The sequence below is a fragment of the Littorina saxatilis genome, linkage group LG2, assembly GCF_037325665.1.
Source record: "Littorina saxatilis isolate snail1 linkage group LG2, US_GU_Lsax_2.0, whole genome shotgun sequence".
In the NCBI taxonomy this organism is placed as follows: Eukaryota; Metazoa; Mollusca; class Gastropoda; order Littorinimorpha; family Littorinidae; genus Littorina; species Littorina saxatilis.
In genome coordinates this window covers 1,399,466-1,415,736 of record NC_090246.1, presented here as the reverse complement: position 1 = coordinate 1,415,736, position 16,271 = coordinate 1,399,466, and the positions used below count along the sequence as shown (strand labels likewise).

The window sequence follows — 16,271 nt, the reverse complement described above, 5'->3', positions numbered from 1 at the left end:
CAGCAACTAACGCCGTGCTCAATGGAGGTGCAGGCATTCTCATCCAGTTCCCTGGGGGACATACAGCTACATCCAGCGTTGCCACTGGCAAACACTGCACAAACTATAAAGCAGAAGCAGAAGCTCTCATGCAGGCCGCCTCCTTCGTTCAGGATTCCGCAGACCCTTGCTACCAAGTTGTCTTCCTCTCGGACGCCCTTTCAGTCCTTCAGGCCCTAGAGAACGACAAACTCCCACAGCTGGCCAAAGCATTACAGATGGTCAGACAAACCAGAAGAGTTGTCCTCCAGTGGATACCAGCACACTGTGGGATACCAGGAAATGAAAGGGCAGATGAGCTGGCAAAAGAAGGAGCCGTGGAAGACCAACCTGAAAACAGTGTCAGCTTTAGTGAGCAGAAGACAATCATCAAGGCATTGATGAGGCCAAGGACAAACAGAGATGACTACCACACAATGTCCAGAGAGCAGCAAGTCAACCTCATCAGGCTGCGTACTGGCCACAACAGGCTCAATGCTCACATGAACCGAAAGTTCAAGCTGGCGCCATCACCAACCTGTGCCTGCGGTCAAGAGGACCAAACAGCGGAACACATCTTACAGCGATGTCCCTTACTAGATGAGGAACGAAAAGAAGTGTGGCCGTCACCAACTCCCTTGCAGACCAAACTATACGGCAGTCGACAGGAGTTGGAGAAAACGACAACATTTATCACCAGTGCTGGACTGATTGTGTAACCTCTGCGAACGCCAAGAAGAAGAAGACACACAAACACACATGCAGACCACACACATGTACTGTGTGACACACAAACACACATGCAGACCACACACATGTACTGTGTGACACACAAACACACATGCAGACCACACACACACACACACACATGTCCACTGTGAGACACACCTACGCACACACATACACTGCGCACATGCAAACACCCTTCTAACCTGTAGATCACCTGACAGAAACAGCTGGGAGAACATGGAACAGCATCAAAAATGTGTATCAACGACACAAACATACACAGCGCACACACAAACACCCTTCTACCCTGTAGATCACCTGACAGAAACAGCTGGGAGAACATGGAACAGCATCAAAAATGTGTATCAACGACACAAACATACACAGCGCACACACAAACACCCTTCTACCCTGTAGATCACCAGACAGAAACAGCTGGGAGAACATGGAACAGCATCAAAAACTCGTAATCATATCAGACACACACACACACACACCATTCAGAAACCTTCCTACCTGTGTGAGACATCAAGTACACCACCACAATTCTGCTCAAAATTTTATGTAGGGTAAGAGCACCCTTCCATCTGAACATGTCAACAATCGACAACCTACCGGCTTTCTGTGCAAAATGGAAATTGTTTGCCGACTTGATTTTGTAAAGAGAGGCACCCCTGCGGAACAGAGGCGAAAAGTACAGCCAAGAGCAGAGTGGATTGGAGAAACGATGTCAAAGGCCTATGTTCTGCTGGAGGAAAAAAGACTCGGTAAGTTAATTTCGTAAGTAACACCCGTGTCATTCTGCAAAACCAATGCAGCTAACAATTCCCACCCTGCATAAGAAGTAGTCAGGCTTTTGAATCTCGATTTTTGCGTTCATGGGCTGAAACTCCCACGTTCACTTGTTTATTTGCACGAGTGGGTTTTCATGTGTATGATCCTTTTGACCACGCCATTCAAGCAGCCATACGTCAATTTCGGGAGATGCATGCTGGGTATTTTTGTGTTTCCATACCCAACCAAACTCTGACATGGATTGCAGGATCTTTTCTGTTCACACTTGGTCTTGTGCTTGCGTGTACACACGCAGGGGACAAGGCACTAGCAGGTCTGCACATAAGTTGACCTGGGAGATCGGAAAAATCTCCACTCTTTACCCGCCAGGTGTGGCTGGGATTTGAACTCTCGACCTTTCGCAAGTGAGGCAGGCATCTTCTCCACTGGGCCATTGCACCCGTCAGTGGCCCAGTTGAGGAATGTATGTTACCCCCTGTAAAAGCCTGAACAGACTAGTGGTGGTGTACGTGATTGCTTACCCCAACAGGACGCTACCTAAACAGTCAACAGCAACAAACAACTGGAAGAACAAGGAATAGCAACACTGATTTCTTCACTGAGGCTTGTCTTTTCCAGAAAATATTGGCAGTACTTTCGCGGTCCACTGGTCGTGCCAGCGAGACGCTTGAAACTCCTTGAGATTGTCTCGAAATGTTTTCAGCTTGGTGCACTTGTCCGGAAACTCTTGGAGCAGCTCCTGTAGATTAGAAAGAAAAAGTTAAATATGTAAAATAAGAGGAAAGGGTAAAACAATGGCTATGTTTCATCAATCAGAGAACTAAGAATTCACACTTTTTATGACAAAACAAATTATATAGACATGTACATGCACCCTACGCTAGGAACTCATTTTGATATGAAAGCATGCTGACGTCTCTAATAAAATTCCGTATATTTTTTTTTATAACAGAAAAATATGCACATGCAACAAATATATGAAATTTAAAATCTCATGAAACACACAAATCAATAAAATAATATGTCAAGATAATCAGAGCCTGCAGACATCTGAACAGAAATTCATTATGATACCTCAATCTTCTCAAACAATTATTTACTTTCCTCTAGGTGTACAACTTACAGTGTCTGAATTCATTCACACACACAGACACACACACAGTAACTGTCTACAGTGGAAGCCCACTTTCAAAACCCTGAAATTTAAAACTTGCCCCTTTAAGACCTTGTTTTTTTTTCAGACTTTCTGTTGATAACCTGTGTAAATGTACCCCCATTTTAAGACTTCCTCTGTTTTAAGACCTGCTTTTCTTAGATTTGTTTGAGGTCTTTTGTTTGTTCGTTCATGGGGTGAAACTCCCACGGCTTTTACGTGTATGACCGTTTTTGACCCCGCCATTTAGGCAGCCATACGCCGCTTTCGGAGGAAGCATGCTGGGTATTTTCGTGTTTCTATAACCCACCGAACTCTGACATGGATTACAGGATCTTTTTCGTGCGCACTTGGTCTTGTGCTTGCGTGTACACACGGGGGGGGGGGGGGGGGGGGGGGGGGGTGTTCGGACACCGAGTAGAGTCTGCACAGAAAGTTGACTCTGAGAAATAAATCTCTCGCCGAACGTGGGGACGAACTCACGCTGACAGCGGCCAGCTGGATACAAATCCAGCGCGCTACCAACTGAGCTACATCCCCGCCCTGACTGAGCTACATCCCCGCCCTGACTGAGCTACATCCCCGCCCTGACTGAGCTACATCCCCGCCCTGACTGAGCTACATCGCCGCCCTGACTGAGCTACATCCCCACCCTGACTGAGCTACGTCCCCGCCCTGACTGAGCTACATCCCCGCCCTGACTGAGCTACGTCCCCGCCCTGACTGAGCTACGTCCCCGCCCTGACTGAGCTACGTCCCCGCCCTGACTGAGCTACGTCCCCGCCCTGACTGAGCTACATCCCCGCCCTGACTGAGCTACATCCCCGCCCTGACTGAGCTACATCCCCGCCCTGACTGAGCTACATCCCCGCCCTGACTGAGCTACATCCCCGCCCTGACTGAGCTACATCCCCGCCCTGACTGAGCTACATCCCCGCCCTGACTGAGCTACATCCCCGCCCTGACTGAGCTACATCCCCGCCCTGACTGAGCTACATTCCCGCCCTGACTGAGCTACATCCCCGCCCTGACTGAGCTACATCCCAGCCCTGACTGAGCTACATCCCCGCCGTTTGAGGTCTTAAAAGATGGGTTCCACTGTACCTGAAGTTGCTGTGCCAGCTGCTCACTGTCCTCAAACAACAGGCCGGTGCTACCTGGCTTCACCAGCTCCTCGATGCTGAAACATACAAAATAAAGTGGAGAGGTAACCTGAGCGTTTTAAGTGCATACATCATGGTTAAAGGCACAGTAAGTCTCCCGTAAACCATCACAGATACTGTCAGGCTTTTACACACAGTACAAACACCCTTCCATTTGAACGCTCACCAAACGGGAACATCCTAGGTGCCCTACGTAAAGAGCGAGCAATTTTCAAAGAATTAATTTTTCGGATTGTCTCCATCACAATCGGACCCATCCTGAACTCAGGTCAAAAATGAGTTACTTCCCTTCAACTGGCGATAGCCGTGGAGCGATGATTATCAGAATGAATCGGACCGTGGTGCGTTTTGGCGCTAGACCTAACTTTTAAAATCTAAATAATAAATTGACAGCTTGTTACACAAACATTCTTAAATCATAAAAGAATTCTTTTTTCATCAAGACAAGATCAGTACAATTCGAAGTTTTGAAAGTTTGAAAAAAGAAAAGCCCGGAAGCAGGGTCACGCAAGGTCGTGGTTTTCGTAGCAGACGGCGGTTTATAGGCAGTCAAAAGCCATCGCTAGAGTTCTTATGAACCACATTCGTTTGTTTCGTGAAAAGTCAGAGGTACATAATAACGTGCTATTGCAGATAAGCTCACAGCGAGCCGCATTCAAATTACAAACTGACGACTGCATTGTGAAAAAGGGAAACTGGATCACACGGGTTCACGATGGCTCAGGGGAAAGATAAACCACGCAAAAATAAATTCTTTGAAAATTGCTCGCTCTTTACGTAGGGCACCTAGGATGTTCCCGTTTGGTGAGCGTTCAAATGGAAGGGTGTTTGTACTGTGTGTAAAAGCCTGACAGGCTTACTGTGCCTTTAAGTGCATACTTGCGAGTGTGTATGTGTGTGCGTGTGTGTGTATGTGTGTGCGTGTGAGTGAGTGAGAGAGAGTGTGTGTGTGTGTGTGTGTGTGTGTGTGTGTGTATGTGTGTGTGTGTGTGTGTGTGTGTGTGTGTGTGTGTGTGTGTGTGTGTGTGTGTGTGTGCTTTCAACGGAAAAGCCTGAGTGCTGTTTAAATACAAATTAAAACACAAACATTGAGCTAACACCTATTATGTGCTCTTACTTTGAATAAGATCAACATTAACCCCATGGCTAAAGATTATGGTGTCTCCAATTAGATTTTATCAAGCAGTAACTGCAAACAAGACCTGCAGCTGTAAGCATCACATCAAAGAATCTGCGTGCAAAAGACCAAAAAGGTTGACTTTTTCACTTGAAGAGTTGCAGTTTCAAGTGAACACATGACCAGAAAATCTTGGAAAAAAGACATTCTCTTTCTGACAGCCAATCATAGTACATGTAGAAGCAAGATTAGTACCGTATATTCAATTGAAAACTGTTGAAATTTTGCTAAGCCAAGTCTGCCTTTGTTTGAAAGCTTTATCTTAGTTCAACAGGCCATGTACCACAGCCGTTGTCTGAGGGATTGTGTCAAACTGGCTGTCCAGTGGAGGTAACCCTTTCAGCTATGTTGAGGGACACATACAAGGCAAACTTAAAACCTGAGGCAAACTTAAAACTATGTAACATGAAAGTTTAGATGACCGAATATCAAAACATGTCAAAACAGGTCATTTGAAGAATAATGATAAGATTTTATATAGTCGTTCGAGGTTGTCCTCATGGAAATTCGGGCTGCTTTCTCACTGGGGAAAGCAAGCTGCCATACAGTATACGGCGCTACCCATTGTTTGTCTTTTTCCTGCATGAGTGTATTCGCGTTTCCAAGCCCTGAGACTTTCGCTGTGAACTTGGGATCTGTATCATGCGCATGTGTGCACACAGGGGTGTTCGGACACCAAGGAGAGTCTGCTGGAAAATAAATCCCTCGCGGAACGTGGCGATCAAACATACGACAACTGGTTTTGAAGCCAGCGCCGCTACCGACTGAGCTATTTCCCCGCCCCCATTGCAATGAACAACGCGATCAGCTTGTGCAGACACTGACCAGTCATAGCGGACAGCACAGACAGGAAGCCCGCAGCCAAACATGTCCACCACCTTCATGGGAAGGTCAAGGCCACTCGACGACTTGTGCAGACACACGCCAATGTCAGCTGACCCTGTCACAAAATGTCAGATTGGAAATGAATGCAAATACAAATAAACTGTAATTTTTAATTTTCAAAAAGGGCATAAATGTAAAGCTTTGCATCTGATGCATAAATTAAGCTTTGCATCATATCAGTCATAAAAAAAATGGAAAAATGACAATTAGTTACTTACAATCTGCTCATGATCATCTTGATAACACTGACAGTTAACCTCTGCCCTCTAATTTCTGGTCAAAAGAAACAATTATTCAATTTTACAAACACTTCAACCATAAGCTTACATTCAAATTGATCTACATGTGTGTTCTTTAGATGATATCTTCCATATCTTCCAAGAGAACATATACGCTGCTAAATCATCAAGTTACAACCAACAAATGCAGAAATAACATTACCCAGCAGTAGAGGATAATCTTCAGCAGTAAGCCAGGGTAAACAGAACTGAATCTTTTTCCACTGCAAATTCTCAATCTTCTTTTGGTACATCTCCTTCTGGGGTCCTTTGCCTGCAAACAATCAGGAGAAAAAAAACATTTCATTTTCTTTCCATTTCAATTCAGTACAATGAAACCAGGACCAAAGAAGAATCCAAGGAGAAAATGCATTCAACTTGCAGCCTTTAGTCACAAAGTGAGTATCTCTGACAGGGAATATATTTTCCTGTTGAATATAAAATGCAGTGGTACCAGCGATGTGGGATGAGAGTACACCTCCCAACAATTGGACACCTGTGGTGCCTTTGTTTATCACTATGGACAAAATATACCTGTCATGACAGGTCACCTGCAATGTTGGGACACTTGGCTGGAACAGGGTGTCCTTTCATCGCAGGAAGCGCTGTACTTATACAGACGTGAAATGGTTGCCAAACAAATGGTTGTGAGATGTGTCTGTAGCGTGTTGGCGTAGTGCGTATGCTTGTCAACTCTCTCGTTCATCCTTCACCACTGACTAGCCAAGCTGCTTGTCAACTCTCTCGTTCATCCCTCACCACTGACTAGCCAAGCTGCTTGTCAACTCTCTCGTTCATCCCTCACCACCGACTAGCCAAGCTGCTTGTCAACTCTCTCGTTCATCCCTCACCACTGACTAGCCAAGCTGCTTGTCAACTCTCTCGTTCATCACTCACCACTGACTAGCCAAGGTGCTTGTCAACTCTCTCGTTCATCCCTCACCACTGACTAGCCAAGGTGCTTGTCAACTCTCTCGTTCATCCTTCACCACTGACTAGCCAAGCTGCTTGCAGCACCGGCCCAAAAAAGAGAAATGTTCAGAAAGGCAACAAAAAACAAGCAGAGAGCGTACGAACAAACATTTCTACTTTGAAGATCCAGAGAAGCACAACGTAACACTCACCGGTGATAACGCAGAGAATTCTGGGAGCAGAATCTGCAGCATCGTTGTCATATCCTGAAAGCAGGCAAACACAAAACTGATCACAATGATAAGGGTATTTTTACAGTGCAAATCATATCATGTTATAAGTGTCTTACAAGCAGTTTATTCATACATCTGGTTGTTCCCAGACTCGGAGGACAAATTAATAGGTCACTTGGACCTGGATTGAAAATATATTTACAGTGGAACCTCCCTTTTAAGACTTCTTCCTGAAGACCCCAATGGGGCGGGGATGTAGCCCAGTCAGGGCGGGGACGTAGCTCAGTCAGGGCGGGGATGTAGCTCAGTCAGGGCGGGGACGTAGCTCAGTCAGGGCGGGGATGTAGCTCAGTCAGGGCGGGGATGTAGCTCAGTCAGGGCGGGGATGTAGCTCAGTCAGGGCGGGGACGTAGCTCAGTCAGGGCGGGGACGTAGCTCAGTCAGGGCGGGGACGTAGCTCAGTCAGGGCGGGGACGTAGCTCAGTCAGGACGGGGACGTAGCTCAGTCAGGACGGGGATGTAGCTCAGTCAGGGCGGGGATGTAGCTCAGTCAGGGCGGGGACGTAGCTCAGTCAGGGCGGGGACGTAGCTCAGTCAGGGCGGGGATGTAGCTCAGTCAGGGCGGGGATGTAGCTCAGTCAGGGCGGGGATGTAGCTCAGTCAGGGCGGGGACGTAGCTCAGTCAGGGCGGGGACGTAGCTCAGTCAGGGGAGGGATGTAGCTCAGTCAGGGCGGGGATGTAGCTCAGTCAGGGCGGGGATGTAACCCAGTCAGGGCGGGGACGTAGCCCAGTCAGGGCGGGGATGTAGCTCAGTCAGGACGGGGATGTAGCTCAGTCAGGGCGGGGATGTAGCTCAGTCAGGACGGGGATGTAGCTCAGTCAGGGCGGGGATGTAGCTCAGTCAGGGCGGGGATGTAGCTCAGTCAGGGCGGGGATGTAGCTCAGTCGGGGCGGGGATGTAGCTCAGTCGGGGCGGGGACGTAGCTCAGTCGGTAGCGCGCTGGATTTGTATCCAGTTGGCCGCTGTCAGCGTGAGTTCGTCCCCACGTTCGGCGAGAGATTTATTTCTCAGAGTCAACTTTGTGTGCAGACTCTCCTCGGTGTCCGAACACCCCCGTGTGTACACGCAAGCACAAGACCAAGTGCGCACGAAAAAGATCCTGTAATCCATGTCAGAGTTCGGTGGGTTATAGAAACACGAAAATACCCAGCATGCTTCCTCCGAAAACGGCTTATGGCTGCCTAAATGGCGGGGTAAAAAACGGTCATACACGTAAAATTCCACTCGTGCAAAAAACACCAGTGTACGTGGGAGTTTCAGCCCACGAACGCAGAAGAAGAAGACCCTAATTTGTCAGATGTTCTGTACATAGTGTTTGTAAATGGACCTCCATTTAAAAACTCCCTCCCCTTAAAGACCTGATTTATCCAGATTGTTGAAGGTCATACAAGCGGCGTTCCACTGTAGGTCCATATGTCCTGGTCACAAAAGAATGGTTCAGTCAAAGACTCCTTCATGTCAAAACTATTGAAGCTCAGCTTATTTATGCTGTTTGTCTGCAGAACTTAGTGTAATTGAAAATAATATGCATAACTCTACTTACTTTCTAATGCATCCAGCAGCAAGCCAAAATCTTCATCCTCTGAAAACAAAATTCGATCACTGAAGTTTCATCCATTCATTTAACTTAACATTGACAATCAACATGCAGTTATACCAATTTTATCATCAGGGTTGTATAATCATCATCAAAATCTTATCAGCCTAGAACAAGACGAGCTACACTCAAAATATAATCATTTAGTACGCCATCATCAAAACAACAGCAGGAGGTAGGAGTACATCTCAGCATACACATCCCTAAACTATAATTCTAACACAACCTCTTTTGCACATCTGCAATTTAAGGTCTGTGTGGGTGAGATGGAAACTGTGAGGGTGGGTTTTTTGAGATGAGCGCGGCCTTGCTGACGCTTGGTTGTCTGATAAACAAAGGGAAGTAAGCACTCTAAATGCATGTGTAATAGAGTAAGTGAGAGTTATTCGGAACCAGTCTCCTGTCACTTGAGAGAATAACAAGCATTGACATGAACAAGCTACTTTCATCCTCAATTCTGGACTCAAGGTTGGTGATATGGGGGGGAGTTGTATATGTGCACAGACTAAAGACAAATTATCAGAAACATACCTGTCCAACTGGTGCTACTGACAAGCAATACAGGTCTGTTCTTCACCCTGGAAATGACGCCTTTGCCGTCACACCGTGTAAACGCTGTGCTTCCTTCAGTGACAAAACTGGAGAAAAAAAAAGTTATATTGCTGTTTGAAATTAAATTTAACAGAATGTCGGGTGACTATCATTCCGTGGCAGGTTACCAGACATATAGAGAAACTTTTTCAACTGTGATTTTTAAATAATAAATGACTGCAGCAAGTACATTGCATTTTAAAACAGCTGCTGTTGCACAAGAAGCTTACATAATCATTTCTTCCTGTCTAAATATTTACGTCAACCACCACAGATCTGTCCAGGTTTTACACAGAATGAGAGCATCCTTCCACTTGAACAATTACCAAAAATCAACAGAGTGGGTGTGTTCTGTGCAGAGCAAGAATGTTATGTTGAGCAGAATTCATTTTGCATGTTAACACCGGTGTCCGTTAACAAAATTTAATTCAACAAAAAAGTCCCACTCTGCTCAGAAGGTAGCTAAGCCATTGACGTTTAGTTAGTCTTCAAGTTGAAGGATGGTCTTATCCCATGTAAATTCCAAAAGCCTTCTCTGAGTCAGATATGGTGTCAATATCAGCACACATTTTCAGAGCATAATGTACACTAACTATCAAACTCGTGACATGATGCAACAAGTATCTAAATATTTGAGGCAATTATTTATGTGTGTGACAAAGTCCCTTCCCATTCCCCCCTCTGCAGTTGTTCCTCTTTTCATGGCCTTGTTTTACCTGGCTTTGAAAGCAGGGTACTGTTCCGCCAGCCTGATGAACAGTTCGTGTTGTTCACTGAGTGTTGTAGTTTTAAAAATGTCAGGGGGTCGGTCATATACTGTTGTGGCCCTGCACAAAAAGTACCAGAAAGCATTATGAAGGTTTGGAGAACAGAGACTTTAAGTTCACTGAGATCACCCCCCCCCTTCCCTTCACCAGAACATAGGAATAACACACTCTAATCATTTTAACACCTGTATAGCATATTAACTCTCTTTAGTTAAACAAATGTCTGTAATAACAATTGAATGAAATTTATTGTGTAGTAACTATTGCTCTGAAATTTACTGATGTTTGAGTTAATCTGCCTGTAGATTTATTCATAGATTTAATTATCACCTGGAGCAATATCTTATTTAGATCACTGCATATTTGGATCAAGTTAGCATAAATAAATCCCTGCGCCTTGAATATGTGCGCGATATTAATTGCATAAAAATTAAAAATAAAAAAGTAAATACATCCCTGCGCTTAGAACTGTACCCACGGAATACGCGCGATATAAGCCTCATATTGATTGATTGATATTCAAACCTGATGTTCCAATAGTGACACAGATCCTCTTTCATGGCACTGGTCACACAAATGTTGGCCACAGCTTGTCTACCAAATACTCGCTCAAGTCTGCACAAAAACATAAACCATGCAAAAGCCAAAAGTCTTCTTCTGAGAGTGAAAAGAGTTGAAACTACCTGACAAACAGAGCTTTGTGACGTAGATAAAGGAAAGCTTAACGCTTGCATGAATACAAGAAAGCTGTTTCTACCAAGCTGAAGTGACAGGATTAATATCACAATGACAGTAGTCTCCCGAAAGCGACGCATGGCTACCTGGATGGCAAAAAAATATCAAAACGGTCAAACACGTGAAAAAACCCACTCATGCAAACCATGAGTTAACGTGAGAGTTTCAGCCCAAAAACGAAGAAGATTTTTTTTTTAAATGACAGTATCGTAAAACCACTCACCGCCCTTTTCTACCAGACACCGGGGTTAAAGTTTCTCCTCTTTTCATTGTTTCATTACCCGGATTTCTCATATATTCTGTTCGTACCGTCTGTTACTTTGCCTCCATTTTTAAGACTCCCCAACTTTTTATAACTGACCAGGAGGGAGCAATTTCCTCCAGGTACAAAAGTAGACACTCAACTTTTTGACCGAAGGACAAGAAAATTGTTCCTGCTCAAATTGAATAGAAAAAAGACAGAATGTCATCACTCAATTAGTTCCAATGTGATCATAATAGTGCCACAGACATAGACAGGCCAGACAGACAGAGGCACACACACAAATACCTTTGTGACAAAGAGACAAGCAGATTGTCGCTGCCCAGTTTGAGCGACAAGATGGTGTAGCCATAGTTGTGCCAGTCGATCACCATGCGACTGTTGCGGATCAAACACACCAGCCACACCACAGGAAACGTAGGAATGGTCGGTGGATTCTGCAACATTAGACTTACAATTTTAATGGCATTACTCGCAGTGACTACGTACTATCATTTACAGTGGAACCCCCTTTTTAAGACTCACCCCTTTTCTGATTTCTGTTGATAACCTCGTAAATTTACATACATATTAAGACCCCCCTCTTTTTTACGGCCTGATTTTTTCAGCATTTAGAGGTCTAAAAAGGGAGGTTTTTCTGTCTTGGGACTTGAAGAAATTGTAACACAAACTTCTACACATGCATACTAGTGACTCAGTCCTTGCTTGGAGAAAAAAAAAGGTCAGAAGAAAAGCACAGAGGTACCTGTAATGAAACGTCGCTGTGATAATTAAGAGAACAAATTCCTATTAAGAACACATTCTGCCGGCCCTCAGTCTATAGATGAACATTTCACTAAGTCAACCTGTCATAATTAAGATGACCAATGCACAGAGCAATTTGACTGGTCCCAAGGTCTTCCTCTCGTAGCGGGTACCCTTGTAAGTTGTATTAAGGCCAACAAAAAAAAATAGTCTGTTTACTGTAACCCGACCGACCCTATTTTTTTCGCGCGAGCCTAGACTTTTTTGGGGGCATTTGGGGAAAAAAAAATCTTGTTTTTTTGGCAAAATAACGTAAAAATATGTTTTTTTGGAAGAAAAAAAAAGAAAAAAAATTTCCCGACCTACCGACCCTATTTTTTGGGCCTATGTTACCGTAAACAGACCTATTTTTTTTTTGGCCTAAAAAATGTTTAAACCCTGGTATGAACAACTTCTACATTTCCTCACCTGTACAAAATAAAATCGACTTTTTGGCAAGAGTAGCAGAGTGACAATCAGAGACAGAAACAGCCACAAGGCCCTGAAGATGAAACTCAGCGGTCCTGGTAGATCTGTTGATACACATTATGATTATTACTATAATATACTTATATATATATATACATGTATCTATATATATATACGACTTGTGTCTGTGTGTGTGTGTGTGTGTGTGTGTGTGTGTGTGTGTGTGTGTGTGTGTGTCTGTGTGTGTGTGTGTGTGTGTGTGTGTGTGTGTGTGTGTGTTTGATCGCCATGCACGGCCAAAGTTCTCGATGGATCTGCTTCAAATTTGGTGTCCATATTCAGATACACCCGAAACAAAATCTGGTCGATGAGATATTTCAATACGTGCTCTCAGCGCGCAGCGCTGAACCGATTTTGGTTCCACCTGAGCTACCCGGGCCCCAATACCGACACACCAAAGCCAAAGTTCTCGGTGGATCTTTTTCAAATTTGGACACCGTATTCAGCTACACCCCGGACACAATATCATCGATGAGATATTTCAACACGTGCTCTCAGCGCGCAGCGCTGAACCGATTTTGGTTTTTGTGTTCATTTCACCATTACAAGTAACTCTTCCTTATCTTCTCCAGTGTTTTGCGTTTATCTCCCTTCCTTCGTGTGGCTTCAATCCATATTCCCGTTTCTAAGTTACTATTTTTAGAATGTCACTGCGCTGTCCAGAACGCTTCCCTTGCACCCGTAAGTTGTTCTTACTGTCAAAGTGAAAAGGTCGAATCAATTTATAGCCACGCGAAAAATACACTCTCACCTATCTCTATATATTTATAGATATAGATATACATATATATATACGGCTTCTCTGTGTGTGTGTGTGTTTGTGTGTGTGTGTGGGCAAAAACCTGTGTATTGTAGAGTTCTGTTTGTGATGTGGTCTAGCGGCTTTTGTCTGTCTGTATGTTCTGGCATTTGAGAAGCCACAACAGATAATATAGGGCTAAGAAATAAGCTCTAAAATTCTCAATCCCGTTTGACAGGACTTCGCCTTCAAAGGTGATTGTGATGAACCGCCACGCTGTCTGTCTCTGTCTCGCGATTCACCCCGGGCGGGTATTCCTCTAGCCGCGATTATCTCCCTTCCTCCGTGTGGCAATGCCGGGTCCCAGGCGCAGCCTGGTATTCGGCTTTACTTCTTCCCGGTGAAGCCGGTACCCGGCGAAGCGGGTAATCATCTAGTTTAAAATATATATATATATAGCCATCTCCCAAATAGCTATTAGAAAAGAAGTCTATAGATAGCACAAGACCTGGGCATTCTGTCACATCGCCCAGATTTGATCACTTTAACTAAAGTCGGGGTAATACCCGGGAGCATCATGCATGCCCCAAATGTGACCCTCCACCACGGAATGAGTCGCATGTCACCTTTGCATGATTTTCATATTGTTACATTTTCCTAAAGAGTTGTTTTATTCTCTATCCAGTGGTGAAAACCGTTTTAGAAAAGAGTGAACACTTTTCGAGTTATAAGCCTGTGATATGGTTACCCTCACACTGCTACTAGACACCCCCTGGACTTATATTATGCCTAGAGCAGAACCGCGTGAGGTGAAATGCGACTCATTTCGTGGTGGAGGGTCACAAATTGTCTTGCTGTGAGGATGTAAAACTAAACTTATTATCAACATCCACTAGACACCATTACCTACTGTGATAACAGGTTACAATTTATAGATTAGTTGAGTAAGGTCTAACAATTTACTTTTAAACTCGTGCAATCTTATCTATCACAGTTGGTATTACATGATCAGAAATCATTAGAAGGCATTGGCAGCTTATATTCAAAACTCAAAAACTGATGTAAATTTTTAATAATCAAAGGTACGCTTTTAGTTTCAGTAATTAAATCTGTGATCATAACTTACCTTCAGTTACAGAACTGGGAAACAATCAAATATGTCATTTATACAACGTACAGTATCTGTGTAAGATCACAGTGAACTGTTGTACATTTTATGTTACAAGTTATCAAACGTTCAGCTACAGCAGTATCGCAAGGCAAAAAATAAAAATAGTCTGTTTACGGTATCCCGACCGACCCTATTTTTTCGCGCGACCCTAGACTTTTTTTTGGCATTTGGGAGAAGAAAAAAAAGAAAAAAAAATCTTTGTTTTTTGGCAAAATAACTTAAAAATATGGTTTTTTTGGAGAAAAAAAATCCCGACCTACCGACCCTATTTTTGTTGCCTATGTTACCGTAAACAGACTTTTTTTTTTTTTGCCTAACTCTTTCAACATGCTTTGCATATGCCACATATATATATATCAACTCACATGTCAGAAATCCTGGTGCTTCACTGATGGTATTGAGTTCAATGTTGTCATTGTCTCTAACTTGTTTGTGAGGAATAGAACCTGAATTGAAAAAAATCACAACTTTTAGAATGGGGTAGGGATCGAGGTAGGGAGCAATTTTTAATGTGAGGGATCGAGTGATCGAGGGGTCAAGTGCAGGCATAATGTGCGCAATCATTCTTGTAAGATTTATCAACAGACTAAGGCTTACATGTGCACTGAATGCATTGTCTGCATATACTGACTTTTTTTTTAATTGTTAAGAATAAGAGTCAAGACACTTTCTGTTTCCAATCTTATTGAGTAGGTTGGATGTTTGCTCAATCAGAAATATGCTTACACTTGCAGGTCGGTGTGTGTGTGTGTGTGTATGTCACTGTGTGTGTGTGTGTGTGACCTGATCTTTGTTTGTGTGTCACTGAATGTGTGTGTATGTGTGTGTGTGTATGACTGTGTCACTGTGTGTGTGTCTCGATCTTTGTTATCACTGAATATGAGTCACTGAATATGAGTCACTGAATATGAGTCACTGAATATGAGTCACTGACTATGTGTGTGTGTGTGTGTGTGTGTGTGTGTGTGTGCGCGCACGCAGGGTCGCATACAAATGTGTGCGACACTGCCGGTGACGGTTAGTCTTGCGTGCGCGTGTATACATAGTATACGCACACACATTTCACACGTTTACATGGTAAACATTGTTAGAGCATAGCTTAACAAGCACACAAACAGTAACACCAACCTCCATAGCCAACAATATTGACGTAGAACCCACTCTTGGCCAAACTGACTGCGTGGTATTGCATCCGCGGACTTCTGCCGATGTCGCCAAGTACCACAATACACACACTTTTCTCTCCTTTTACCATGTAATTCATAAAAATGTATAGCAGCACGAATACAAACGGAGTCAGAAGAGCAATCTGCAAGCTGTACATCATTTTGGACTGTTTCTGATGTCTGGAAATCTTGCATCAGAAATTTGTACTTTTTTCCCCCCAGCAGTAGCAGTCGTGTCTGTTTGCGGTGACAATTCTGCGAGAGTGCTCTCCCGCTGGTCAGGGTACATAACCGACTGTTCCCTGTTTTGGGTCCATGGCTGCTCTATGGATACCGCACATCGTGAACGGGGCAACACTTAGCTCCGTCGGAGTTTCTCAGGCCGCCGCGGACGGTACACACACACACACACACACACAACCCGCACACACACACTTGGTGACACACGCGCGTGCAGGCGCACAAACTTGAACTGATACGCACACACTGACACCCGGCCCAGTGTCACGATTTCATCTTTCGCGGCCTGTGTGTAGGCCTACATATTTCCCCCTCGACATATACTC

At 44.3% G+C, this 16,271-nt stretch overlaps 1 protein-coding gene across 1 annotated transcript; it reads right to left on the bottom strand.

Moving 5' to 3' along the window:
* Window positions 1-2,132: 2,132 nt before the first annotated feature.
* LOC138957821 (chitobiosyldiphosphodolichol beta-mannosyltransferase-like) lies at window positions 2,133-15,967 on the bottom strand. Its single transcript, XM_070328877.1, has 13 exons — window positions 15,668-15,967; window positions 14,905-14,985; window positions 12,570-12,673; window positions 11,646-11,794; window positions 10,886-10,975; window positions 10,310-10,420; window positions 9,534-9,640; window positions 8,949-8,987; window positions 7,323-7,376; window positions 6,362-6,472; window positions 5,861-5,975; window positions 3,800-3,875; window positions 2,133-2,281 (listed from the first exon to the last, which is right to left on the bottom strand). Exons 1-13 carry the CDS (start codon window positions 15,864-15,866, stop codon window positions 2,138-2,140), a joined length of 1,380 nt encoding a protein of 459 aa, XP_070184978.1. The 5' UTR covers window positions 15,867-15,967; the 3' UTR covers window positions 2,133-2,137.
* Window positions 15,968-16,271: the final 304 nt, after the last annotated feature.

What these genes read in the sequence shown, in the direction of transcription:
- LOC138957821 (XM_070328877.1), bottom strand. Translation starts at nt 15,866, where the DNA reads ATGATGTACAGCTTGCAGATTGCTCTTCTGACTCCGTTTGTATTCGTG. An exon ending in GTCGATTTTATTTTGTACAG is followed by an intron (nt 11,795 to 12,569) that starts GTGAGGAAATGT and finishes CTAATGTTGCAG; the next exon opens with AATCCACCGACCATTCCTAC. An exon ending in TACCCTGCTTTCAAAGCCAG is followed by an intron (nt 9,641 to 10,309) that starts GTAAAACAAGGC and finishes TTTTTTCTCCAG; the next exon opens with TTTTGTCACTGAAGGAAGCA.